The sequence below is a fragment of the Geospiza fortis genome, unplaced genomic scaffold (assembly GCF_000277835.1).
Source record: "Geospiza fortis unplaced genomic scaffold, GeoFor_1.0 scaffold224, whole genome shotgun sequence".
Classification (NCBI taxonomy): domain Eukaryota; kingdom Metazoa; phylum Chordata; class Aves; order Passeriformes; family Thraupidae; genus Geospiza; species Geospiza fortis.
The window spans coordinates 224,694-251,940 of record NW_005054448.1 but is presented as its reverse complement, the minus strand read 5'-3'; the positions used below and the strand labels follow the sequence as shown (position 1 = coordinate 251,940).

General features: G+C 51.1%; 2 protein-coding genes across 5 annotated transcripts in view; one reads left to right on the top strand and one right to left on the bottom strand.

Moving 5' to 3' along the window:
* LOC102041870 (acyl-CoA dehydrogenase family member 11-like) overlaps positions 1-1,524 on the top strand; it is a 16,797-nt gene extending 15,273 nt beyond the window's left edge. Inside the window, exons 13-15 of the mRNA XM_005427606.3 lie at positions 376-442; positions 717-850; positions 1,229-1,524. Of these exons, the coding sequence (XP_005427663.3) occupies positions 376-442; positions 717-828 (179 nt within the window). The 3' untranslated portion in view covers positions 829-850; positions 1,229-1,524. The remainder of the gene's footprint in view (positions 1-375; positions 443-716; positions 851-1,228) is intronic.
* A 3,341-nt stretch (positions 1,525-4,865) lies between these two features.
* Positions 4,866-27,247, bottom strand: part of MTMR3 (myotubularin related protein 3) — a 43,460-nt gene continuing 21,078 nt past the window's right edge. Inside the window, exons 9-20 of one of the 4 annotated variants that reach the window (XM_031062433.1) lie at positions 23,490-23,695; positions 23,163-23,294; positions 21,081-21,192; positions 20,133-20,328; positions 18,419-18,604; positions 16,872-17,042; positions 14,574-14,719; positions 12,541-13,921; positions 10,804-10,914; positions 10,477-10,565; positions 9,297-9,323; positions 4,866-7,082 (exon numbers count right to left, since the gene is read on the bottom strand). In XM_031062433.1, coding sequence (XP_030918293.1) covers positions 6,911-7,082; positions 9,297-9,323; positions 10,477-10,565; positions 10,804-10,914; positions 12,541-13,921; positions 14,574-14,719; positions 16,872-17,042; positions 18,419-18,604; positions 20,133-20,328; positions 21,081-21,192; positions 23,163-23,294; positions 23,490-23,695 — 2,929 coding nt within the window. In that variant the 3' untranslated portion in view covers positions 4,866-6,910. The remainder of the gene's footprint in view (positions 7,083-9,296; positions 9,324-10,476; positions 10,566-10,803; positions 10,915-12,540; positions 13,922-14,573; positions 14,720-16,871; positions 17,043-18,418; positions 18,605-20,132; positions 20,329-21,080; positions 21,193-23,162; positions 23,295-23,489; positions 23,696-27,247) is intronic. The other 3 variants (XM_031062434.1, XM_031062435.1, XM_031062436.1) reach the window with 3 other exon arrangements.

Sequence of the window (27,247 nt, the reverse complement as noted above, 5' to 3'; positions counted from 1 at the left end):
CAGCTCTCCTGGAGCCCCTTCAGGCCCTGCAAGGGGCTCTGAGCTCTCCCTGGAGCCTTCTCCTCTCCAGGTGAGCACCCCCAGCTCTCCCAGCCTGGCTCCAGCCCTCAGAGCATCCCATTGGCCTCCTCTGGACTCTCCAGCAGCTCCAGGTTCATCCTGTGCTGATGGATTTCAGACCAGGAAAGGGCTGGGAATCAGCCACAGACACCTGATTCACACCTGGGTCAAGGGTGGAGCTCTGAAGCTCAGTCCCCACCTTTCATGCTGAAGCAGCTCAGCCTTCAAGCACTGCCCAGGAGTAGCCACCAGCCTGTTTTCCTGAGCCCGGGGCTGTTCTGGCAGGGAGTGCTGACACCTCCTCCTCCTCCGCAGGAGCTCTTCTAATGGAACACGCGGCTCGGCCCAGCGCTTCCCCCACAGACGTCTGCGCTGCCCTGAGGTAGGCACAGCCCTGTGCACCCCGAGTGTTCTGGATGATTCCATGGGCAGCACCAGGGGCTTTGCTCTGCCTCCGGACCGATTCAAGCCCTGGCCATGGCCAGAACCACGAGCTCAGCTGGGAACAAGCGGCGGCTGCTCTCAGCCCCGGGGCTTTTCCCTGCTCGGCGATCTCCATTCCCTGACGGGCGGGATCCCGCCTGGGCACGGCTCGGGGTGGCACCGGCCCCGTGCGGGTGGCAGGACCGGCACAGCCCAGCGCTCTCTCCATCCAGGTGGTGCCACCAGGAGCTGTGTCCCGTGGCCGCGGAGTCAGCGAGGGGCAGCTATGGGGACGGGGCAGCGCTCCAGGACAGCGCCCTGGTGTTCGGGAACAGCCGGCTCTGAGCAGCCCCCGCACGGACACCAGGTGGGTTGCAATCCAAACAATCCCCCAAATCCTCAGGTACCTGCAGATTCCAGGTGTGGTGGAATGTCCCGCTCCACAAGCGGCCAGACCAAATCCTTTAGGAGTGACCCCCACCTGCCCCAGGCTGAAATTCACAGCTTTGAGGTTTCCTAGAGCAGACACAGCCCCGAGAGTCACTCCAAGGTGCTGGAATGTTCTCACAGTGCTTTAGGCAAAGCCCCAGTGATAAAATCCAGACAAGAGCTGGAAGCAGCAGCTCTTTAAGTGCCAACACTCTTCTTTTTTAAGAAAACCAACCAAAATCAGACTGAAAGTTATCTGAAGCTGATTAAACCCAGAAATCCACCATTTTTCCCTGCTCACCCTCCTGCTTTCCAGTGCTGACCACAGACTTCCAGCCTTGCGTGGGATTTGCTCCAGGGGCAGCCCTTTCCACCCACTGTGGCTGGGAACATTGACCTCCTCAGGAACTGCAGCTTTCTGAAGAAAAAAGGGATTTTTATTCTCTCTGGCTTCCAGAAAGTTGATTAATTCCCTATGCACGTGTCCTAATGCTGCTGCAATCCATCCTGACATAAATTCTACATAAGTTTGGACTGAAATCCAGTAATTCTCCACCTGAGCACTGGCTGTGGGCTTCTCCTTCCCTCAGCCCATCAGCCGACCTGCTTGGTATTGCTCTGCTGGCTGCAAGTTTTTAATTAAGAAGTTGCTAATAAAAGAAGAAAGGCACTAATAGACTGAAGACAGCTGGAATTTATAGCTGGGAAATGCTGCAGCAGCCAGACACTGAGTGGGCAGAGGGGGAAGGGGCTGTGTGCTGAGATTGGGGTTGTCCAGAGTTTCAGAGATGGCAGAGCCAGGAGGACACAAAGGGTGGCTCTGGGGAGGAGCAGAGTGGAGCAATCCCAACAGCAAGGGAGGCTCCATGGGCTCCCTGTGTCCTGGCACAGGGATCACAGGCTGAGCCAAGCAGAGCTTCCCTGAAATCCCCCAAATGCCACAAACCAGCCCCAGCAGCAAAGAGCTTCTGTTGTCTGTGCATTGCAGGGAATAAAGAACACTTGGATTTGGAAAATCTCCTACATCACAGAATCACAGAATCATGGAACGGGCTGGGGTGGAAGGGACCTTAAAGCCCATCCAGTGCCACCCCTGCCATGGCAGGGACACCTCCCACTGTCCCAGGTGCTCCCAGCCCCAGTGTCCAGCCTGGCCTTGGGCACTGCCAGGGATCCAGGGGCAGCCCCAGCTGCTCTGGGCACCCTGTGCCAGGGCCTGCCCACCCTGCCAGGGAACAATTCCTAATTCCCAATATCCCATCCATGCCTGCTCTCTGGCAGTGGAAGCCATTCCCTGTGTCCTGGCACCAGGACTCTGTCCCTGCTGTTTGGTGTCAGAGATCCCACAGGGTCAGTGCACAGGAGCTGCTGTGCCCTGTGGAGCTCAGGAGAACAGCAAAGGGAGGGAGCAGGGCAGGCTCTGAGTGACCACGGCAGAACATCCACCCCCAGATGTGCCCGTGGCTCCAAGAGCAGGAGGTGGATGTGACCCAGGAGGGAAAGGCCACGTGCTGGAAGCGTTTGAAGAGCTGATCAACACCTGGGATCCCCTGCTCTCCCTAAGGGACCATCTCCAACTGCTGCCAATCCAGGCTTCCCCTTTCCCTGGCCTATTTTACATTTCTGAACACCAGGATTAATTTTTCCTCATACATGAGCAGTAATTTGCCTAAAAATAAGCCCCTCAAACTGGGAGCTCTGCAGATGCACCAACTCAGAGAACAAGGGACTATGAACTCATCACTGTGTAGGAAAATGATAGATTTATTAAGATCTAAATATTCACTCTGAGGCTACAGCGGAATAAAGCCTGTTACACACATGAGGGTCTGACACTTCCAGTGCTGCTGAACAGCTCTGTCCTCAGAGCTTGGCATGGTTTCAAATTCATGTGCTTCAAGTAAGTAATTGAGACTTCAGATGTCATTTTAATATAAATCCCACCCAAAAAGAGGACAATCAAACCCATCACCTGCTGCCACTGCAAGGTCTGAAAATCATTTTGTGACAGAGCTGTGGGAAATCAGTTTAAAACCCAGATTTGTTAAATAATAAAGTCAAACTTTAGCAGCGTTTATAAAATGTCCAAGTGCAAAGAATGGTGAGCTGAAATCCCAGAATGCAACAATGGGAGCTGTGGCAGCTGCACTGTGGGAAGAGATGGACAGCTCCAGGCCTGGGGAACACCTGGGCCGGGCCTGCAGAGCTGCCCTTTGCTCAGTGCTGACTCCAAACCTCGTCCTGGGTAATTCCAGGACTCTGGATAGGCCCTGAACCTGCTCAGCTTCCTGAGGGGTTATTGCCCATTGCAGCCTCTCAACACCTCGGAACCTCTCCCAGGGCAGGACTCCTCCCACTCCTGCAGCCTTTCCCAGGTTGTGCAGCAGTTCCCGAACAGCTCCTTCCCTCCCTTCCCCGGCAGAGCCGTTGGTTCCCACCCTGCCTGTGCCTCCACCACCCTCACCGTGCCCAGCTCCGAGCACTGAGCCCTCCCGGGTGAGATCCCTCCCGCCCAGTGACCCCGGTGCCACCTCCCTCTGCCCTTCGGGGAGGAGGGGACCCTGGCATGAGCGGGGCCCTCAGCTCCCGGTGATTCCTGACCCTGGCTGAGATCCCGACCCAGGAGGTTGTTCCACAGCCCCGGGGGCAGCACTGGAGCCGCCTATCGCGACAGCAGCGCGGTGTCCTGACAGGCTCACGGGCTGTCCGAGAGCTGGGACAAAGGAGAGAGGGAAGGAGTCTCCTTAGGAAGAATTGATCACGGGGAAATGAGCTTTGACACCTTCAGCCGTATCCTCCGCTGCACCGTGGGGAAGCTCAGAACTTCTCTGATCCCTCTGCCGGGGCAGAGACCCACACTCGGCTTTTCCCGAGCAGAAATGAGATTTTTTTGAAAAAAATTTTTGAATGAAATTTCCCGAGCAGAAACTTCCCGGCAGTGCTGTGCCCGGGGCTCGTAACATCTGCAGGACAATGAGCTCCTGAGAGGAGAAACTCAGGTATGAGAGGAGCTCCAGGAAATCCCACTGTGAGGTGTAACTGAAACACTTTGCACAGTTCCTTACACCACCAAACGTGATTCCTGCTTCTTTTCCACTCCACATCCCATCAGCAGCTCTACCCCAACCTGGTTTATTTTGATTTAATGAACACCATCGAATCATGGAGGGAATGTGCTCAAGGTCTTGTGATGACCTGTCTGGCCCCACACCTCTCACAGCTGCTCAGACCCCCAAGAATTCAGGGCAAATCCTCAAATATGTAAGAAAAGACATAAATGATGGTGGGGGGCCTGAGGGGACAGGACTGTGCACAGCTGGAATGAGCAGGCAGTGCTTGGAAAATGGGAATAACCGCAGTGCTTGGAAAATGGGAATGACCCTTGTGCAGGACCAATATCAGTTGAGTTCTCCACCTTCTGGGACAAAGAGATCTTAAACCTGAGTGAGTTTGGTTTGTTCCCAAAGAGCCGCAGCTCCACCATCCAGCATCAGGCAGGTGCAAGTGGGAATGGAGCCTCCACTGCCAAACCCCAGCAAAAGCAGGGGAATTCCCTGGAGATCCGGGCTGCTCCTATATTTGTGTAACATCACCAGACTGAAATACCATGGTTGGTCAAGGGGAAAAAGAAAAACACACTATGGAGGAAACTGAGACTGGCACCTTTCTCCATCCTGGGAAAACCATGCTGACTGTGCCAACAGAACCTGGCAGGGTGTGTGCATTGTGTGCTTCCCCCTTCCTGGGACTCCTGCACCAGGAAAACCAAGCCTAAGATTTAAATTTTTGTCTTTAGGAGTGACAGTTTGTTGTTCCTTGGAAAGGCACAGCATAGAACACAAAGCCAAGGGCAGCAGCTGCAGCCTCCTTTTCCAAGGCCTTGGTGTTCCCGCTGAGCCTCCAATACATCCCTCTGAGGAACAGGGAAGAAAAATAAAAAATTAGAAAGTGTGTTAGCAAATGCTCCCATGCAAAAGTCTAAACTTTATTCACTTTTATTTATATATTTAACAATTCTAAAGTATTTACTTCTCGCTTTTGACAAAAATGAAAAATATAGGAGCACTTTACTCTCTTGCGGAGAGAAGGGTTATTTCTGTACACAGCTACGGAGAGACGGCTTCCTCCTTTACATACAAAGAAAAAATAATATTAATAAAAAAAGTGCTTCATCGATCCAAAAAAGCCTAAAGAGCTGCAAGCTTTTATTCACACTGTACATCCCAGCCCGGCCCGGAGCGGACCCTCTTGGCACGTGCGGAGGCTCCAGCTGATTCTGCACCCAAAGCCACACTCTGGGCTTGGGGTGTCCCCCCAGCCCGGCCCTGCCACCTGCCCTGCCACCCTCGTCCCGCTCTGCACCAACAGCAATGCCTGTGCCTCCCTTCCAGCCCCCACTGCTGGGTTAGGAACAGATCCTAAACCTGCCTTGGCTGGAAACCCCATCCTTCACTTCCAGGGTCTCTTTCTCTACACCTGTGCCAGGGAGATCCCAAGATGCTCCGTCCCTTCCCAGACCCCTTTCCCACAAGGACGCAGCCTCCTCCTTCCTGGGCATTCACGGCAGCGCACGGATCCTGGCAGGGTGGGAAGGGCACACTCCAACCACCTCAGCGTCTCCCCCAAGAGAGATCTGAGCTCTGCCAGATGGTTTCTCCACGTGACCCTCCCTTTGGATGATGTGATTGTGACATTCCATGGAAGGGAAATGCTCCTTTCCCAAGGTTTCTTGGATTTTGACCTGTTGTATCTAGAACTCTCAAATACTCCAGCAGGATTCTTGGGAATACCACAGAGAATTTGGGATTTTGCCTAGGGAATGCACTGTGAGCAGGATCTACTCTTCCTCCTTGCCGGATTGCACTAAGCAGGATCTATGGGAAGGGAAAGGGATGAGCACCTACCAGTTGGTTACAAATGGATATTTGGGAGTTTCACCCTTCAGTGAGGTGAGTCTGATTGGGACAGGAGGAGGAAGGGGAATCCATAATGTATTTTGGATTGTTTTAAGCTCCTCAGGCAGCTTTTTCCTATCTGGAGTACACTGAACACAGCCTGGGAAAGGAGGAGCATCCCAAGAGGGTGCCCAGCCCCAGCACCAGCGCAATCCTCACAGGCCGAGCCCTGGCGGGTCCCGGCCGCCTTCCGTCAGTTTGGATCGTCCAGTAAAGTGCGAGTGACCAGCCAGGACCTGACCATGGCAATGCTCTGCTCCCAGAGGGACTCACACGGATGGGGCAAGGACAAGGCAGAGCTCTGCTCCTGTCCTAGTTGGATTGAAGCAGGAATTGCATGGCCAGACGCCTGGCAAGGCCCGGTGTGATGCCTGGCTCGGCTCTCACCAACAGCACGTGCATTCCTGAGCCAGCATTCCAGGTGTTCCTGCTGTGAGGGCTCAGACCTCACGGATTGTGCGTGCAGGTACAGAGCCACCAGTGCAGGAACCTGACTGAGACCCCCTCGGGCAGCCACTGTGAGAACAGAGAGGGAAAAGGTCTCTGGGGAAGGAGATTCCCACCTCTTCTAGCAGCAACAGGTTCCCAAACAGCAGTTTCAGGTTTGGAATAACAGGAGTGATTGAAAGCACTGGAGGCTGCAGCTATTCAGGCTCTGCACTCGGCCGGCCCGGCTCCCTCTGCTCCCTGCTCCCCAAAAGCCTCGGTCTGCAGCAGTTCTGCAGTGGGACAGATAAATACCCCAGGGATCCTGGCTCTCACCAGCTCCCTCCCCACCTCCAGGACCCTCCCGCAAACAAACAGATATATTATTATATATACACACACGCACGCGCGGGGACACGGACACACAGACAGGACAGGCAGGAAAGGGGGAGGAGCTGGGCAAGGAGAATCCCACAGGATCCCATCCTCGAGGTCTGTCCCGCCGGGCAGCGCCCACGGCCCCAGCTCCAGCGCAGCCTCCCGGCCTCGGCCCCGGATCCGCGTGTCCTGGGGAAGCCTCGGCTCGGCTGCCCCCCCGCCGCTCCCAGGCCAGGAATTCAGTTGGACGTGGCAGTGATGGGCTTGTCCAGTTCGAGGTCCAGGCTGGAGCTGCCGGGGTGGAGGCTGCTGTAGCAGGATTTGCAGACTCTGCTGGGCTCGAAGAGCTGCTGGCTGGGAACGGGCACCTTCTGGTTACAGCAACTGGAGCAGAACACGTTGCCACAATTCCTTGCATCAGGAACAGAGGAGAAATGGAAAAGAAAAAATCAGAAGGAGTTTGACAAAGTTACCTGAGGTGTAAAATTAGATATTCCCAGCGCTGGGATGGGAGAGATACCTCCCTACAGGCCAGATCATGGACAGGGACAGCTCCAGCATCTGTGCTCCTCCCTCCTGTGGATGGAGTAGAGATCCAGGGAATGGGCACAGGAAGGAGCATGGAGCCAGGGCCAGCGTGGAATTGCAGGTCCTTAAATGCCTCTGAGCCAGGCTGGACAGGCTGTGCCCTCCTGTCACACAGAGAGCTCTCTGCCATTCACCATGGAATGGTTTACCTGGGAAGGGATCTTAAAGCTCACCCAGTGCCATCCCCACCATGAACAGGGACACCTTCCACTGTCCCAGGCTGCTCCAAGCCCCGTCCAGCCTGGCCTTGGACACTTCCAGGCTGGATGTGCTGCAAAGGGGCTCCAGCACGATGTCAATGCCACACTGGGGCTCAGGGCTGAGGGGCTGAAGCAGAGCCACCACGGGCCCTTCTGAGCCAGGCCATGGGGAATGTGGGGAACACTGGGAATGGGGGCTCTGGCCCTGCTCATGCAGCTGATCCAGCCCTGGCTCACAGGAGGGATGTGGCAGTGCTGGGAGCAGGCCGGACTGCTCAGAGCTGGAAAGGTTTAAACATGGAAATGTCAAAGCCCTCAGTGCTGCCATCCTCCCACTGCCCCCACAGCCACTCCAGAAGTCCCCACTCCTGCATCCAAGGAAACTGAGCCAAGGAGGAACATGCAAAGCCCGGGGTGGGCAGGCAGGTGCTCCATGCACAGGTGGGCACGCGCAGCATTCCCGGCACTGGCGGAGCCGCACCGGCACATGCACCTCGTTACTGCTCAGAGTCATTAATTACCTTCTGCAAACCCCTCAAAACCTGGGAGCCCTGTGTGCCCTGTCCTCCTCAATTCCTACAAGGAGCTGGGAGCAGCACTCCAGGGATCTGGGTTTTGCCCTCTCCATTAACTCTTTGGCATCAGGATTTAGTGCTGTTGCTGTTCTGCACTGGAGATTTGCTGCTGCCAAGAGACTGCCAGGGAATTCTGCTGACACCCAACAGCTCTGATTAATCCTTCCTTGCCAAGAAAGGTGATTTCCAGCTGCTGGTCACTGATGGGGAGAGAAACAGCAGAGAAATCCCATTTCCCACTTCAGTGGGCTCATTTCCTCAGTTCCACACAGCGCTCCGGGCCTCAGAGCCGGAACCACAGCACGGGAAGGCTGACAGAGAGCAGCCTCTGCAGAGGTTCTGGAGACTGGAGGGCCCTGCTGGAAATCCCTGTCAGAAGCACCTTTAGGAGTGGGAACAGAACAGCCCTGGGAGGTGCCACACAGCTCCCACAGCCCCATCTCCCTGCTCAAGGAATGATTATCCCTGAGTAGCTCACTGATGGATGAGGGGAAAACCAACCAGAGGGATTAAAACAAGGATCTCTTTGTTGGAGCTCACCATTCCTAACATATGCTGGGGTTTTTGTTGTTTTATCCTAGACAATGGTGCTCTGACACTGCTTTGGAAAGCTCTGGACAGCTCATCCTTCTACCCGGTGGTCCCTGCTTTGCTTCAGAGATTAAAAACAGACATTAAAAAACAGGCTGGAAAAGGGATGCTGCTCATTTGAGGAAGGGGGGCTGAAAGCCACACTCCCCACTCCTCTCCTCATCCCAAATCTCAGATATTCATCGAGTTTTGGTTATCCTGACCCTCCACCAGCTCTGTGGCACCTGTTCCAGCCATGGGATTTTCAGTCCCTCTAAAACAAGTGGCAGGTTTTTGCCAACACCCTGCACAGCAATATTGGAATTGTTTGGTAACATGTGGCCCTCTCCCAAAAATATGGGGGGAAAAGGGAAATGATCAAATATATATGCATGAAACTTGCAAGACAATCTCCTGTCAGTGAGCAGTACACACATGGACTGACAGTGAGTGTTAGTCTGAGCCACATCCCAGTTAAGCTCCCAAAAGCCAAGTCCTAAAAGCCTTTCTGTGAGGAGAGAGGGCTGTTCACACAGATCCAACCCCCAGCAGTTCGTGCTGGCCACCCCCAGCTTAGTTCTGGTGATTTCCAGGCAAGTGAGAAACAAAGAGGGAGAAGAGCTGAGTTAGTTGGGAGAAGTCACCCAGGAAAGGCTGACGGACAACGGACAGAGGCTGCTGGAAATGCTCACCAGAGCTGATCAACTTGGTCAGTGTCCCTGCAGGGAGGAGAGAGAGCTCAGGGCTACAGGCAGAGGGAGCAAACATTGGCAACCAAGGAAGCTGGAAGGTTTTACTCCACTCAAGGCCTTACACTGTGGGGTTCAACTCATTTCCACTCCCAGGGAGGGGTGTAAATGTTTACTACAGAGATACTCGTGGTGCTGGTCTCACCAACAGCTGGGTCACTGCACATGTGGAAGCTGAAGGAGCAAAGACCCTACAGGGAGATTTGAGCCAGATCTGAAACCCTGAGTCCATTTTGACCTGTGTGTATCCAGGCTCTGGGAGTTGTCCCAAGCTCAGATTTAGGGAACTGAGCCCTGGGGATACAAATTTGCACCAACGCAGTGGGCATGGTAAAAAAAATAAGTTCAGATTCTTCTCCTTCTTCCCTGGGTTTGGTTAACTTTACAAGACTAAATGGAGGAAAATATAAACCAGACACAAACTCAAAACTATGTTCATTACTCTTTGCAACTTCAAAAAGCAGGAGAGCTTCAAAATGTGGTAACTGAGATTTATTTAAATGATGGTTCCTGTAATAGTTTTTGCATGTTCAGAAACCAGGAATAGGAATTTATTTGAAACAGAACTGGAAACTGGAGACTCTCTGGCTTTAACTCCAGCATACTGAGCCATGTGGTCTCTGCCTCTGGCTCTTCATCAAGCCCCTGCTGCTGCCTGAGATGCTGCAGCCTCTGTGGCAACAGGTCTAGCAAAGAATAATCCAGAAAACTTTGACCTCACAGAGGTGTTCCATTCAGATTCTGTAGGAGCAAGTTAATAAAAGGGGAGAAAGGTTAGAGAAGGAAAGGAGCAGGTTTCCAACCAGCAATGGGAAGAAGATGCTATTTCTGTATTTCATGTAACTCATATATAGAATTTCTGAATGCTAAGAGGACAGAGCTCTATTTTGTATAAATCTAAACTGCCTCCAAATCCAGTCTGAGGAAAGAAAGGTGGGATCTGCTTTGGCTGGAGTGGAGCAGACACCAAACGTGGCTTTTAAATACCTCCCTGCACGGACTGAGCTGAGCAGCAGGAGCTGCCCTGCTCCCTCAGCAGCCACCCCTGCCCAACAGGCAGCCCTGGGCAGGGGCTGTGTCCGTGCTGGTGCCAGGGGCAGAGCAGCCAGTCCCTCCCAGTTACCTGCAGTGGTGTTTCCGACTGGCGAGCCAGAAGGCGCTGTCGCAGCCGTAGCAGTGCGCGGCCAGGTGGTCCGGGAGCCACCGCGTCACCTGTGGGGACGGCCAGCGGCGTCAGGGACAGGGCAGTGGCTCCTGGGCTGAGCCCCCTCCCCAGTCCCAGAGCTTGTGCAGCAGAGGGCTCATAGGCACAGGTACTGGTATGTCAGCTGAGAGACCAGCGGAACACAAGGAAAAGAGTTCCCAAGAAGTGGCACACGACCAAAGGCCAGAGGATAATTTCAATTAGGGTTATCCCAGAGTGAGCAATTTACAGGGATTTAGTCTGTACCTCTGTATCCTGTTTATCCACCTGCTCCCAGCTGGCTTCAGAGAAAATCTCTGTGCTGCAGCGAGACAAGCAGTTCTGATCCAGATTGCTTTCCGAGTCGGGAATAGACGTCTGTTGGCAAACAAACAGAGCTGAACGGAACCCCCCGGATCCCTGTTCCACACAAATAAAACCCAGAAACCCCAACAGGGCAGGCCTGGACCCTCTGGTGATGGGATGATGTGAGGCAGAGTGGATTTAGGATCCAGTTTCTGCTGCAGAGTTCTGGGAAGGCTTTGGGTAATTAACTAAAACCTGCTCCCTGTGGCTCCAATTCCAGGGTCCTGATTCCTTTCCAAGGGTGTTTCACTTTCAAAACTATAATTAGTAATACAGATATCCTTTTGCTGGCAAAGATTCTAGAAAATACAAGCCAAATTGCATATGGGAAACTCAGAATTTGAGCCATGTATATTCTATGTATAGGTTTTGGGAATAATGCTTCCTTAATATAGTCCATCCAGATAGAGGTGGATTTTAATTCACTTAAAACTCAGCCAGCCCTTAAAATGTATCAAAATAGCAAGAAATCTTGAGTTAATATATTTTGATGCCTGAGGAATGGGCAATCCTGGAGTTCCAGAGGAAAACCTGCAACTCCCAAGCTGAGGCACAAAGAGAAGGTAGAGATCAGGTCCTTAAAAATGGGGAATTTTCTGGAGGCACTGCCAGCTCTACACTGCAGCTTCTGAAGGCCCTTAAAAATGGGAGCAGAATCCATTAAGGCAAAGCACCCAATTTCTCCAAGGAATTCAAGCTTTTAGCAGTGACACTGAGCCCAATGAGCACCTTGTGCTGCATCTCCAATAGGAAGAGCCAAAAAGGCTCCAAGGATTTTTCACAACAAACGTACCTGGGACTATCCAGCACCTCTGCCACTTCTAAACAGTGAATTCAACAAACAGAAGCTGGGAACCTCTTACAAATATTTTTTTTTCAATTTTGCAGGCATATGAACCATGTAGGAAAAGGAAATTTCTGATGGGTGTTGCGACAGCCTCAGGAATTACAGGCAAGTGCTCAAACCCACAGGAAAGCACAATTCTCTACAGAAGTCTCTACTTTTACAAATTTAAACATTTCAAAATAAAAGTGCAAATGGTTTAAAAGCTCCCTTAAAATCCCTAATTCATTGAGAGAAAAACCCTTGTTGAAATACAGCTGGCACAAAAGCTCAGATAATTTATTCCAGTTAATTTAGAATTCTAGAAATTTATTCCAGTCATTGAGCCCAGAGCACCTGAAAGGGATGGTGTGACCCTGATGGGTTTGAGCTCACAGAGCTTGCCAGTGCAGCTGGGACCTGCAGAGAACCAAGGGATCATCCTATGCTCCTGTGCCAAAAACAGCACTGGAAAATAACTTTGCCCTACATGAAGACAGCAGTAAGCCAGGGGTTTGTTTGGTTTTATTGAGGTTTGGTAATCAAAGGTTTGGTCGGTTTTACCGAGGCCAGGGAAGGTATGGCCAGGGGTGTGTGAGCTGCTGTGCAACACCCATCTGGAAATAAACCTTTCTGCTCAATCTGAAGTTTGGTGACAGTATCAGTCACCAGCATCTGCCACTATCAGGTACTCGGGCAGTGGATGCCCTCCTCAGGATGACCTGGAGAGGTCGGTAAGAGCCCAGAAGTCAGGCCCTGAGCCGTGAGCCAGGAGCTGAGGGCTCGGTGAGCTCAGCCCAGCGATGCTCACTCACCACTTCGTCGCCGTAGTCGCCGTTGAGCCGCAGGGAGCTGTTGAGGAGCTGGCTCTCCAGGCGGCTCTTCAGCTCCTGCACCTGCTTCTTGAGGGTCTCCACCTCCTGCTGATGACCCGTCTCGATCTGGCGCAGGCGCTGCTGGATGACATCGCTGTAGACGGGCATCCCGTCATCGTCCAGGTGGCTGCGGGCCGGCTGGTCCGGGCTGCTGGCCGGCTGCTTCCCGAGCTGGCTGAACATCCATTTCTGGTGCAAGTTCCTCAGGTGGAGCTGAGCAGAGCTGCAGCTGGCCGTGGACACCTGCCGGCTCAGCGAGGCCTTGATCCGCCCGTCCTCGCCGTTGACGCAGTGTCCGTTGGTGGCGGGGAATTTCGGGGCCGTGAATCCCGCGGGTTTCTCCACCAGTTTGTTCTCCAGCTCCAGCTCCCCATTATACACCAGCTCATCTTTGCGGTCTGCTAGAGGCAAGGCACAAGGGGAAGGCATCGGGAGGTGTGTGGTGCTGCTACCAGAAGTCCTATGCACTCTTGATCCCAGTTTTTGGAGCTCTATCATGCACTCCCCCTCCGGCCTGTTCTGCAGAGTTCGGGACAGCTCGTCAGCGCTGTTGTCGAAGGGGTGACGCCTGTGGCACAGAGCCCTGGGCGTGAGCTCGGGCTTTGCTTCCGTCTCTGTTAAGGTTTCTGTGGAGCTTTCGATGTTGGATGTCCTTTCCTCCAGCACGGCTGTCAGAGGGAAGGCAAGGCTGGCCTGGGCCGTGCTGCACGGGCTCTCTGCTTCTCCTTCACCTTTCCCAAGACTTTCCTCCTCCGTGTTGTTTGGAGCATCTCTGTTTCCAGAGCCCTCGGAAGGAAGAGCCTGCAGTCCTCTCCCCTGAGGTGCCTTCTGGAGAGCGCAGCTGGGGTTGCTGTGCTCGTCCTGCTGTCCTTGGAGTTCTGCAGCACCATGTGAGGCTGGGTGTGGGTTGGCTGTGGGATTGTTCGTTACGGTACCTGTATCCGCCTCGGCCTTTTCCCCACACAGATTGTCAGCTCTCTTCTCCTTATCCAGGCCAACCTCATCCCCTTTCCCTGCTGCCTCCAGGCCACCCCTCAAGTGCTCCTCCAGCCCAACATCATCTTTGGTGGCCTCCTGCAGAATGTTCTCCATCTGTCCCTCTGCCACCCCGGCTGCCACAGAGAGCTCTGCCCCTATGGGGGCCCTGCCCTGCCTGCCCAGCCCGTCCCCCTCGAAGGGGTCGTCCCCAGGGTGCCCCGGGGGGCGGCGGTGCCCCTGCCACTTCTCGTTGAGGCTGGGGTCGCTGCTCCGGCGGTTGGTTGTAGGCACGCTGCTGTCACAGGCTGTTGTCAGATTGTCAAAGGATCTTGTCTTTGGTAGCCTGCAAAGGGACAAACAATCCCACTCCCAAATCAGAGGATGTTTTAGTAACACTGAGCTACTGTGGTTCAAAACCAGCCCCCCAGTTAGGACAGTAACAATCTGCCAGCTAATGGACTTGTGGGAAATATTATCCAGGAGCACATTCCGACCATCTGTAGTGCAGAGCTGCTTCAGTACTTTGTTTGCCATGAGAAAAATATGTTAAACCAGACTTCAAACATTCCCAGATTAATCCCTTTACCAGCAAGCCCCAGTGCTTACAGCCTGGTCACACCTCCTAATTAACATGTGCTCAGAGTCACCGTACAAAAGCAAAGAAACGGTTATGCAACATTGAAAAAGAACTCAAATTCAAGATAACCAGTGAAAGCTTATATCCCACAAGGATAGAAGGAATTCTCTGTGGCTATGTGACACCCAGAGTTGAACTCTATTTGCCCAGCTTCTCTCTGCCACGCTGTCAGCCCTGCAATGTGACAGCTTCCAAACCCACCCCACAGACAGGCTGTGCTTGGGCAGCTCAGTCCCACAGTTCTGCCAATACACCCAGGAGAAATCCTGCCCTCCCACCCAAACATTCTCCTTCCATATCCCCAATATTCTCTGTTGATCTTACTTTACAGGATGGGATTTCTGGGCTCTAGGCTCACCTGCCCAGAGGCTGCTCTTCGGGGCTAGAGCCTGGCACAGGGTAGGGGGCACAGGTGTCGTCGGCGGGCGTGGAGGGGGAGGAGCAGGGCAGGTAAACAGCGCTCCAGAGCATCAAGTTCCGCACATGGCACACGGGATACAGCACCTGCCAGGGGAGCACAAGGGAAGGGTCAGCTGCTGCCTCCCAGCAGGAGAAGTTCAGCTCTGAGGGGGGCAGTTCACTGGGCAGGTCTCAGCTGGATGACAGCTTTTCATCAGCCACACTTGGGGCTAGAATGACTTTTTCTGTCAGAAAAATGCCAGCCTTCAGCTCCTCCTGGATGAACTCCTGCAATGAGCTCTCTGTGAACCTACACCTTCACAACTCATGGAATTCAGTGGCTCGTTGTGAGTGCTGAGGTTCCCTTGTGTGCTGTGCTGCACCGTGCTAGAGGGAGCTGAACTCACTCCATGGACCCCAATCCACCACAGCCCAGCCTGGCTCCACAGGAGGCACTCGTGGGTACATATTCAGTACATGCAGAAGTTCCTTGAAGGAATCTTAAAAGAGATTCCTTGATTGTGGAATATGCTTTCTGTTTCACTTTAAAAACACCTGAGCTCATTTTAGCAATTCCCCTCTTTTCCAAGCAACTTTCCCATGGAAAAGCAGGCAGTGGCAGAGGAAAGCTGGCTCCATCAGACAGGCACTGCCCAGGCTCCCCAGAGAAAAGGCACAGCCCCAAGGCTGCCAGAGCTCCAGGAGCATTTGGACAATGCTCTCAGGGACAGGGTGGGATTTTGGGATGCCCTGTGCAGGGCCAGGGGTTGGACTGTATGATCCTGGCAGGTCCCTTCCTAAATGAGGATATTCTGTGATTCTGTGAACACTCTGCTTCCCTGGCACTGAGCAGGGGAAGGGCTGTGGGGTGCTGCTGCTCCTAAATAACTCTGGTTCTATAAGAGATGCAGTTGCACCATAGGCACCTTCTACAGCCTGAAGCAAAACCACAAGAAAATGAACCCAAACCAGGAAATTACCCGAACTCCCACGTGCAGAAGGAGTGTCCTTGTGAGTATTTCCTGAGAACAGAGGCCAAGTGGGATAGAGCACAGAAGGGCAGCCCAAGGACAGACCTGTCCACACAATCACTGTGAGAGCCCTCTCTATGCTCCTCCTGGCATTTTCGTGGAAATCTAGAAGCATCCACAGCTTTAAGATCCCCCCAGGCTAAGTCTGCTCTTCCTCACAAACTCTCCCCAGAAGTGTCAGGTGGGAAGGCTCCAAGGGCTCATTGCAGTGACAGCCCAGAGCCAGGGCACACTCAGCCAAGGAGGGCTCAGGGGAGTAGAAAACTCATCTCTTTTACAACCACTGTGGGCATAAAACTCCTTCCTGCTTAGCCAGAGTTCAGTTTTGCTCTAAGAAACAACTGAAAGCCACATCCGTCATACACAAAGCCACTGCACAGTCCTTACAGTTCAGTTTATGACATCTGATACTCCAAGAAATAAAAAGGGTTTAAATATTTATGCAAGTCATTGCAGTCCTAACCATGATGTCATTTGGTGTTTGCTCTCTTGCCCATGCTCTGCACCCCTGAATACCTCACATGACCTTGTACCAAACACACAACTGAGCCCCTTCCCAGAACTTTCAGTGAGCTCCTACATGGAGGAGCCAAACCAAAAACCTGAAGGTATCAAGAGAAACCAAGATACACTAAATAATCTGAGCTACTTTTTCTGTTCAGATTTAAAATGAATTTAGACACAGTGTCTAGGTTTGCAGGCAATTTTGTGTCACTGCTCTGACATAGCTCAGTTCTCCAGAGAGGTCTATTTATCAAACACTGAAATGTTTTCCATTACAAACAATAAAACATTTAGTCACAGAAAGCACCTTTCCAGCACAGAGAAATTTCTGAGGTGGCATTTGACATTCCCCAAATATCAGCAAAATTAACCCAAGACTTCAAACATCAGCATGAGCTGGGTGTTCCAAGGTGAATGTCAGGGGGACCTGAGCTGGTCTGGAATCACCTCTCTGTCCATGGTGACAGCTCAGAGGGTTTGGGCTGGAAGGGACTTTAAAGCTCACCCAGTGCCACCCCTGCCATGGGCAGGGACATCTTCCACTACTCTGGGTTGCTCCCAGCCCCATCCAACCCAGCCATGGACACCACCCCCTCAGCTGTGGTGGAACCCCAGGTCACCAGGTCCCACTGCTTGGCTGTTTCTCAGGGGACCCCCATTTGCAGGATGCTGTTTGGGGCAGCCCCCGGGGCTCTCCCCCAGGAGGGGATTGGGGTACATACAGATTCCGACTGGGAGGAGTAGAGCAGGTTTTTGAAGGCTTTGTTTGCTGCCCGCAGCAAAGACCAGACGGAGCAGGTCCGTTCCTGAGTGTGTTTCTCTCCTCTCTCTTTCGCATTGTTGCACAGGAATGTTCCAAAGAGGCAGGAGTAGGTGTGCTGCACCAACTTCACCTGCACAGAGCCACACACACACAGGGTCAGCTGGACAAGGGCTCAGCCTCAGCTCCCTTCCCTCCCCAGAGCAAACCCCCGCCCTGGTAACCCCAGCATTTCTCACATACTTCCCTACAAACCAATTGCACAGGAATGCAACGGGAGCAGAATCTTTTAAAATCAGAACTGAACAAATTCAGGAAAAAACATAAACTAGAAATACAAAATATTTGTTCCTAATCAAGTCATGTTGATACAAACTCATTGCCCTGCAGGCCAGGCAAAGCAGAATCATGATTCCTCTGCTACAAAACATTCATGCAGCACAGAAATGCTGATCATTAATCACTCCTTGCTGGGCCCAGCCTAACAAATGCCAGCTTAACTTCAGGCATATCAATGACTTCCTTGGGACTATTCAGATGTTTAAATGAAGACAAGTGGTTCAATATTGTAATGAATTAGGGGTTCACTCTACAAAGGCCAGCACACCATGGGTATGTTCTCTCTCAGCCCATGGAGATTAGCAGTGTGCTGTGAAGCCAGTTACTACCTGTTGTATCTCATTTCACAATTGAGCTACTCCGCGACTGTACATGGGCTCAGTTACATGGCTGAGCTGGCAAGTGGTAATTCCAGTCAGCCACAATCACAGGAATGTGCCTTAAATCTCTTAGTGGATCAGACACTTCATAAAAACTTCTACTCTTCAGACTACTGGTCCTGCAGTCCATGACTGCCACTTCCCCAGAGATCTGAGAACTGACTTGGACCATCCTGGCTGAATTCCTAATAGGAATGCTGTCTGCTTCCAAAGAAGGTAAGCACAGCTCCTATATCCTACACATTTTCAGTGAGGAAACTGAAAAAAATGAATGGAGCAGGATGATTTTAGAGGAGGAGTATTCAAGTCAAAACAAGATCCAAGGAGGGGGGAGTTTGCATTGGAAGTAAGAAGGTTTTTTTCAGGCTGTGTGGATGTTTTACACCTCTTAGGTGAGGCTATTCAATTAATATAATTTATTTCTTTAAAGTCTAAAAGAAGTCCTTGAGGCTCCTGCTTTTAAGAGTGAACAGACCATGTGGGTCACACAAGTACTTCTGTCCCGTGTATCTGGGCAGCTTTCCTGTTCCCTTTATCACGTGAGAGCATATATAGAATATATTTATATGTATATAAAATAATGGAATCATTTGGGTGGGAAAGGGCGTTAAAGCCCATCCAGTTTCACCCCCTGCCATGGGCAGGGACACCTTCCACTGTCCAAGGTTGTTCCAACTCCTGTCCAACCTGGCCTTGGACACAGAACATCACACAAAGGTGGGAAAATCTGCCCCCAGGCTCTCCAGCAGTGTTCAGCAGCAGTGTATTAGCCAGCAGTCTCCCAACTCACAAGGAATGCTTCGTTAAACTCGAAGGAGCAGGGGAACTGCCTCTGGAGCTGATGGACACAGTCCAGCCACTGCAGAAACACCGGGCAGCGCTCATTGAGGTCGTCCGAATTCTCGCCGTGGCCACAGCGATCCGCGAACTTGTGGCCAAAATCCAGCCACTCAGTCTCCACTAGCACCTGGAAACCCTGCAGGGAGGACAGGAGAGATGAAGAATTCCTATTTTTCTTTGGTTCAGTTTTCTGACATGGTCTGAGACTTGTGGGAATCGCTGTGTCCTCTCTCCTATTTCCCCTCAGCACTGGGCTCATTACTTCTCTTTACTGCTTCCCCTAATGCCTCTGTGCTCTGAAATGGAATTAGGACAGATAAGGATTCCCAAACTACATGAACAGGAAAGGGAATAAGGCAGGTTAAGTCCTCAGTGACTGGCAGGGACGATCCTGATATGAGCCCTATCTCGTCCAGGCAGTGAAAAGTAGGAACTTCATGTTGCCAAAGCTTCTGGATCATGCTATCCAGTATTTGGACAAGTTATATAAAAACTTTTCTTGAAAATGATGGTCAGATCCACTTGTCATGAAAGAAAACCATCCATCCACAACAGGACATCCAAGCTCAGGGGGAGCAGGTGCTTGTCTGTGTGTACAGCAGTCACAAGGTTGATTAAAGGTTCACTTGAGTGATTTTTCATGAAAAGGGCAAAGAACATTCCCAAGCAGTGCCTGGGCGAGCAGCTGAATGTCACACCTTGTCTCACAGGACCTGAAATCCATCACAGGGCAGGCAGGTTTTGGTTCTTAGTGGAAAGAAAAATTGTAGAGAATGTTTATGGAGTCGAAGGCTGTGATTAGAGCCAAAATAATGGCTGGCAGCTGAAAAGCTTTAAATCTAACAGCACTGAAAACTCATTTTCCTCAATGTTTCTAATCCTGGTACAGACAGCTACAGTTTATGGTTTGCTCTGGGTGACAGAGAAGGCCCAGAGTGTGCACAGCACAACTCTGCTCCCCAGGCAGCAAGGACAGCACCCTTTCACCCTTTGGAGGACCAGGAGCAGATCCTGTGCCCAGACCAGCACAGCACGTTCTGCCTGATGGATGCCAGCTTCTAGAATCCATGTGGAAAAGGATCCAGGAAGTTTTCACACTTCCATCCAAAAGGCAGTTCCAGCTCCTTGTCCTAGTGTGTGTGAGACTTTAAGCAGAAGCTCACAGCAGTGTTCAGACACAGAGTTCTGTTCTGGACAACAAAGGCATCTTGCCCGTGGGCTGGCAGATGGAAACCAGCCAGCACACGACCCACAGTGCTGGAAAGTGATGGAACAGGGGAAAATCAGGAGAAATGTAACTGACAGAGGGCAATGGAAATGTGAAACTGGAAAACCATGCAGCTGAGAAATGCAGCAAAGAGGAAGGCTCTCTATCAGTGCTTGGCTGAGAACCTGCAGGGATGCAGCAGAAGCTGCAATTGCAGCACTTTGTACTCCATATTCCTAAACTAAATATGGGGAAGCACAGACCATGACTGTGCAGTTACAGCAGAGGGAATGTGAGCTACTCCTGAGTAACACAGGCACCTACACCTGGGAGTAACTGCAGACTATAGGTGACAAACTCCTGCCAGCTTCAGTGCCTTTGCCAGGGGAGAAACCTGCAATAACTCACAGCCAGATTCCCTGCAGAGGCCCCAGTGACTGCCAGCTGCTTTACCCACCTCTGTGGTCCTGTAGTAGGGGTCCAGCAGGAGCTTGGCCAGGGCCACGATCTGGGGCGTGCGGTCCCAGCCGTCGGAGCAGTGAACCAGCACGGGCCGCTGGTCCCGGTCCACGGCGTGCACCACGAGCAGCGCGGACTTCAGGAGCACTGACAGGTGCTGCAGCCACTTGGTGCTCTCCAGAGCTGACAGCCAACTAGAGGGAAAGCAGGCAAGACAGTTTTTGCTCTTTTAAAATGCTTTCAGGTTTGGATGTCTGAGTTTATCACGGCAAAGCTCCTGTTTTAATAAGCTGTGAGTGTCAGTCTGTAAGATTTTTCACTTGTGTCTTGTTAACACTTTCCCAGAGGTGGAAGCAGCAAAGCCACCAAGCCAACCCAAGGAACTGCCAGAATCTGGGATGAGCTGAAGGTGTGCATCTACTTTGAAACCACGGAAGGCTTTAGCAGCAAATTCCAAACAGGGGAGTGGGAGGGAAAACAGAACTGGGGTAACTACAGTGAGGACCCAAGCTCAGGAGCTCCCAAGGTGAGGGGACATGACAAGGTAGTTACCCCACAGCACAGGAAGGTTACAAAATATTCTCCTGAAATGACATTATAAATGAGTGAAGTACATGGAACACCACCACAATTTTCCAAATGTGAGCCAATAGTGAGGATTAAAGAGCTGGGAATAGCAGACCAGCCTAAGTGTGAGTGCTCAGAAGCCCACCAGAAGAAACAGCATTCTGGTATCAATATTCAAGGCTACACTCTAATTTCAGAACTAATTTGCTATGTTCACTTCAATCAGAATAAACCAATGACTTCCATGAAAATGGAAAAACACAGCTTAGCGCTATTACCAAGGGAAAATCCACTGAATTTCAATTAAAAAATCATCAGCAGAAGAATGTGGCTGCAGAAACACAGAACCAAGAGCCCAAACCCCCAAACTTCCACTTACTTTCCTGGATCTGGCATTTGTGTGCAGAGCAGACGCAGTGACTGGAAGCTCTTGCGGATGGAGTGGATGTTTGCCATCCCCATGAACACCACTTCACAGTTGGGGTAATATTCTGCAGGGAAAGGGCAAGACAGAGGGAAGAAAATAACAACTACCTTTCTAAAAGAGGATTTTTTAAAATAAAAAGAAACCCCTGTTGCTGTGGACAGATGAAATAATCTGTTTACAAAGATTCTGTAAGTCCTTGGAGCTCGCTGGGTATTCCAGACATGACAGCCCAGCAAAACAGGAAGCATTTAGCAAAGTACTGCTGTATTTATTTTAAATGTTTCATTTCAGGTTACAAAAAGCAGAGTGCAGACCTCTGGGAATTCCTGCGCTCCAGGTTCCAGAATGTTTATAAAAAGAGTGAGAAACATCAAAAGATATGAAACATAAATAATATTTAATTGATAATTTATGGATTTAAGTTAAGATTTCAAATTCCTGTTCCTAAGCACTCAAAAAGGCTGAAAGGTTACTTCCTCCACTGCTTTCTTCTGAGGAGAATTGTACGAGGAAGCATCACACATGTGAGAAATACCAGGAGCTCAGGAAAACAAGATACATGGGATTGCTTTGGATGTGCTCAAGCAACACTGGAGGCCTGAACAGACAGGGCCAGTGCTCAGGGGGCACCTAAAGAGAGCCAGAAAATACCAGTTCAAGAGTTTTCCCAAGATTTAGTCTTCCCTCTGCTGTGATGCTTCAGTCTGCACAAGAATGATCACACAGTAACTAAAATGACCATTTCTACAGGAGAAAAATAATCAGGATTCAGAATTTGGGATACTGAGTGCTTGCACAAGAAAATTCAGGAGTCTGTGATGTTTTGTATCATTTGATTTCCCAACTCTTTATCAGCCCAACAAATGCTGGGCCAAACACAATGAGGGACTGCAACTCCAGGAGCAGCCTCAGACAGTATCAGACAACTTCAGAGTTGGTTTTTTTTGTATTTTTACTGAATTATATCTAAAGTACAGCACAGAGGAGCTATTTTTATACAGAGAATTAAGCCGACCTGGCAATACCTGCAGAAAATTTAGCAGCAAAAAGCAAAACAGGTTTTAGTGACAAGCTGTTTGAAAACCTTCTCCACAGAATTAAAAAGCCAATATACAGGAAGAAAATCAAACTTCCTGTATACTGCGCTTTTCTGTTTTGAAATTTTACTCTTTGATGAAGAATTATTTAGTGGTTTTGAGGTGTTAAATGAAAGCCTATAATTTTTTTAAACCGGTGGCTATGAATCAAAACGCAGCTATTGCAGCAAAGACCAAAATAAAAGGTCAAAAGAGCTTTCGTTATCTTATCTCCAGTTTTTCTGTCTGGGATTTTTTTCCAGCCTCTCCACCCATGGAATTTTAACAGGCTGCATTAATACCCAACAGTGACCATAAATAATACCTTGTTTATAAAACCACCAATTCACAAGTGCCAAAGAACACAGAATGTGGTGTTGCAACTGTATTACACATGCAAGGTGAGGCAGGATTGCAGTTGCTATGATACAAATACTGAAAAATGCTTCAGCTTTAGGGAAATTGCTGAGAAGTTGTATTTTGCACAACCATTCTAGAATATTCTTCTCCTCTGCAGCCAGTGGGTTTCACATGTTCAGGGGTTTTAGACATGAGCACGCTGGACACCTTTGTCTCTCTCTAGTTTATACATCTGACTCAGCAAGGGAAAGCTCTTCAGCAGATTCCACAGGGTTCAGCATTCACTGAGCACTGTTGCCAGCTGGGTTAATGGCCTGAGAACAGACTAATTAACAGCTCAACCTGCCCTCTGAAGGGCTGGGTGGGGGCTGCCATGATCCAGAACGTTCAGACAAATGAGCAGTGTACAGACAGTGCTGAAAGGTGTCAGGGTAATCACACTGGAGCAAAGCCCTTTGACTGATTGCCTGGAAAGCTGAGGAGGAATGCTGCTCACCTGGGCACTCACAGCCACCCCCTTGGCTCACCTGGGCACTCACAGCCACCCCACCCCCCCCTTGGCTCACCTGGGCACTCACAGCCACCCCCCTTGGCTCACCTGGGCACTCACAGCCACCCCCCTTGGCTCTGTTGGCCACGGCTGCCGCGTAAGATCGCGCGTCCAGGATCAAAAGCTTCTGAGGCTGGATTGCCAAACTCTCTGCTCCTGAGGCATTGGAGATGGAGGAGTCTGGGGAGGAGGAAACGGGTGATGAGCTCAGAGAATCCCTCTGACATTGGTTACAGCAAAATTCCCTCAGCCCCACCATGCACATGCACTGGAGAATGGAGACCAAATACAACAGATTCCTTCTGTTACAGCATCAGAGATCGAACTTTTACACAAAGCTCTGCCCTCGACAGAAAGCAGCAGTGGCAGCCTTACCAAATTCCACATCAGAGAGGTCCCCTCCGTTGGACAAATCTCTGGAACAATTCCCATTCATTAACTTGTTACTGTTGGACCTGGAGTCTGAGGCACAGGCTTTGGCTACGGACTGGACCAGGTGCTCATCGTCGGCGTTCCTCCAGCCCCACCAGCTCACCTCGGGCTGCCCGCAGCGGGAGATCACTGCCCCATTGCTCTGGTGCCTGAAAACAGGGAATACACAGCCAACAGTCAGCATGAAGAGCACAGAGGGCACAAAAAGTTCAGTGGAGTGCTCCAGTAGCTTCATTCCCAACAGGGACCATCATTCAGCAGTTATCCCCAACCTGGGATTCAGCCTCCCCACAGAATGATGGCTGTGACCACAGTCACTGACAGGTGAAAGTCAAAGCAAGGGCAGGAAGAGAAAACAGAGCATCTTCTTGCTCAATATTTTGGCCTGTTGGCCAGTGAAAGCTGGGGAGTGTTGTGGAACAGCAGGTGAGGCATGAGAGAGGAATTCAACATGGATGGAGGATTACTGAGAACACCCCAACCTGGACATGGCTCTCATCTCCTGGGAGGTGACAATCAAAAAAACTTTTTTTGTTTCACACATTGGAAGAGTTAGTAGTTATTTCCTTAAATCTGACCTGGCTTCTTGTACTACGCAAAAATGAACAGACCTGGAATAATTAAAACTTACTGAACCATTGCAAACATGCTCTGAAAAAGATATGAAGACTCTCCCCTATGATCTATTATAAAAAGAGGACTGAAATGTATTATCACAGTAATTCCACTCACTGCCTTTGTGCTGGCACATCCCCCTGCTGCCACCAGCTCTGGACTCACCAGCCACTGAAGTGTTTGCAGCTGGCAGGAACAAACTTCTCCCTGACCTTGCCCAGCAGCACCTTGAATTCAGGGAGCTCAGCCCTGGTGAAAGGAGGCCCAGCTGTGGGTGAAGAGAGCTGCAGCTGGAGTGGCCAGAACAGCACACACAATTTCTGGGGCACCTCAGAACGTTTAATCCCTGCCTCATGTCCCAGCTGGAATATCTCAGCACTCATCCACACGGCTCTTCTCTGTTTAAGTCAAAGGATCACAGAACAGTTTGGGTTGTGAAGAGTCCTAAGGCTAATCCAGTTCCACCCCCTGCCCTGGGCAGGGACACTTCCCACTAGCCCAGATTGCTCCAAGCCCTGTCCAACCTGGCATTGGGACATTTGCAGGGATCCAGGGGCAGCCCCAGCTGCTCTGGGCACCTGTGCCAGGGCCTGCCCACCCTGCCAGGGAACAATTCCTAATTCCCAATATCCCATCCAGCCCTGCCCTCTGGCAGTGGGAGCCATTCCCTGGGTCCTGTCCCTCCATCCCTTGTCCCCAGTCCCTCTCCAGCTCTCCTGGAGCCCCTTTAGGCCCTGCAAGGGGCTCTGAGCTCTCCCTGGAGCCTTCTCCTCTCCAGGTGAGCACCCCCAGCTCTCCCAGCCTGGCTCCAGCCCTGGGAGCATCTCTGGTGCCTCCTCTGGACTCTCTCCAGCAGCTCCAGGTCCCTCCTGTGTTGGACCCCAGGGCTGGAGCAGCTCTGCAGGTGGGGTCTCACCTGAGCAGGGCAGGGCAGAATCCCCCTTCCCCTACTGCCCACACTGTTGGATCAGCCCAGGGCAGGGGTGCATTTCTGGGAATAACAGCTTTTCGAGCAGAGGTGCCTCTGAGCAATGCTTTTCTCACCCAGGAGTCCCCCCTGAACCCTGGATTTCCAGTGTGCACCTGCCAATTACAATTCCTGTATGTTATGATGCAGGAAAAGATTTTAGAGCCTTCCTGCAAACAAACTGCCCACCTCAGCTTCAGGGCAGCCAGGAGCTGTTCACTTCCCTCTAACCAGGGAGCCCAGAGTGCTGAGGGTCAGCTTAACCTTTAAGCAAATCTTAACAGCCCTGAACAGGAAGCCAGCCCACCCAAAGCAACCAGTGTAGACTTTTTGGCTCTGAGCACTCTGATGGATGTTTCTGGAGGTGTGACAGGCTGGTTTGTGCTGTGCTGTCAGAGCTGTCACCCCCGGGTGCTGCAGCACCTCCTCCGCAGCGTCCCCGCGGGCACCGCGTGGGCGCCGCCGCCTCCTGCTCCTCATCCAACAGCAACACAGGGACAGGCTCCGTGGTGCTCAGCCTCCAAGTGATCAAACAGGCTGGGATATGGGTTTGAAGTACTTTTCATAGCTCTTTTATAATTGTTTCATATAAAATCCCTTCAGTGAGAGGAAGCACTGACACGCTGCGTTAAGCGAGGCAAAGGAAAAGCGATGCGAAGCCACGGCTCTTACACCAGGTGCCAGCCGACTGCAGGCACAGGGAAATGGATTTCTGCTGGAATTAATGGCCTTCCACAAACAGCTCTACCCATAGCAAATTAGTTCAGGAAAAAATACGTGCCAATCACTGAAAGGCCACCTAGTTCCCCGCTACGCTTGCACAAATAAAAGAAAATAAAACATCATTATATGTGTAAGAAATCTATTTTGAACAGAGCAGCTCATTTATTTTTTCCATATGTTCTCCCAGATTTCATTACTACCTGCTGCAGAATAATTTTCATAGGTTCATAAAGAGTTATATTTTCATCTCCAGGTCCTTGCCTCACATTATACAAATAATGAAGAATCATTAGGCTGGGAGATGAGCTCGTTGGTGGCTGTGCAGCCCCAGCAGTGCCCTGCACAAATCTGCCATGTTCAGAGGTACCAGAAATCAGCACACAATTCTAGTTAGGGGCATGCTGGAGGGCTGAAGAATTCCACTCATTCCAGCTGGACTGGCCACAGGGATAAAGAGCAGCCAGTGTGATGCTGAGGTCCCCAGGGATAGAGCTGGGATAAGAGGGCATCACTCAGAGCTCAGGAACAAAACAAAACTATTCAAAAAACTTAAAGCAAAACCTCCATGGAAAAGTCCCTAGAGACAAAAAACCTGCAGCCCCCTGCAGAAACCAAGAGTAAATCAGCATTAGGTAACTCTGAAGCCCTTTACAAGCTGTTGTACAGCTGCAGGACACATGTACACCTCTGCACAGGCTTCATCCTCCCCATGTCCAAACCATGCTGGAGTGCAACAATAAATCCCCCAAGTCCTTGTAACCACAGAGCAGTGAGGAGCAGGGAAGGGTGAACTGCTCCCTGTGCTGCATTTCTGAACCATCAGCACCAGAATGGAAATCCCTTTGCTGCACTTCAGGGATGTAACTCACAGCAGGAACAGAATTTCTGTGTGCCCAGGATCCCTGGGCCTGTGTGGGGGCTCACCCTCAGCAGTGCAAGGACAAAGAACACTTCCACACGGAGAACCTTTAGGGAGGCTCTCATGATGCTGTTTCTGCAAGATAGCAGGAAACCCTTGCTACTGTCTTCCCAAAAAATCCTAAGAGCATTGTCCGTACCATTGATTTTCTGGGGCCAGATTTATCTGCATAAATGATTGTTCCCAGAGAGGCTGAGGCTGTGGCTGCCCCTGGATCCCTGGAAATGTCTAAGGCCAGGTTGGATGAGGCTTGGAGCAACCTGGAATAGTGGAAAGTGTCCCTACCTATAGCAGAGGGTGGAATCAGATGAGCTTTTAAGTTCCCTTCCAACCCAATCTGCCTTTCTGTGACTCTATGAAATGTGTGAATAGGCTTAAAAAATTGGAAACAGAAAGAAAAACTGCAGGGTCTGGTGTGAGATTTCTTTAGAAATCTGATCACAGAATGGAAGCAACGCTCCTGACAGTCCAATCCCC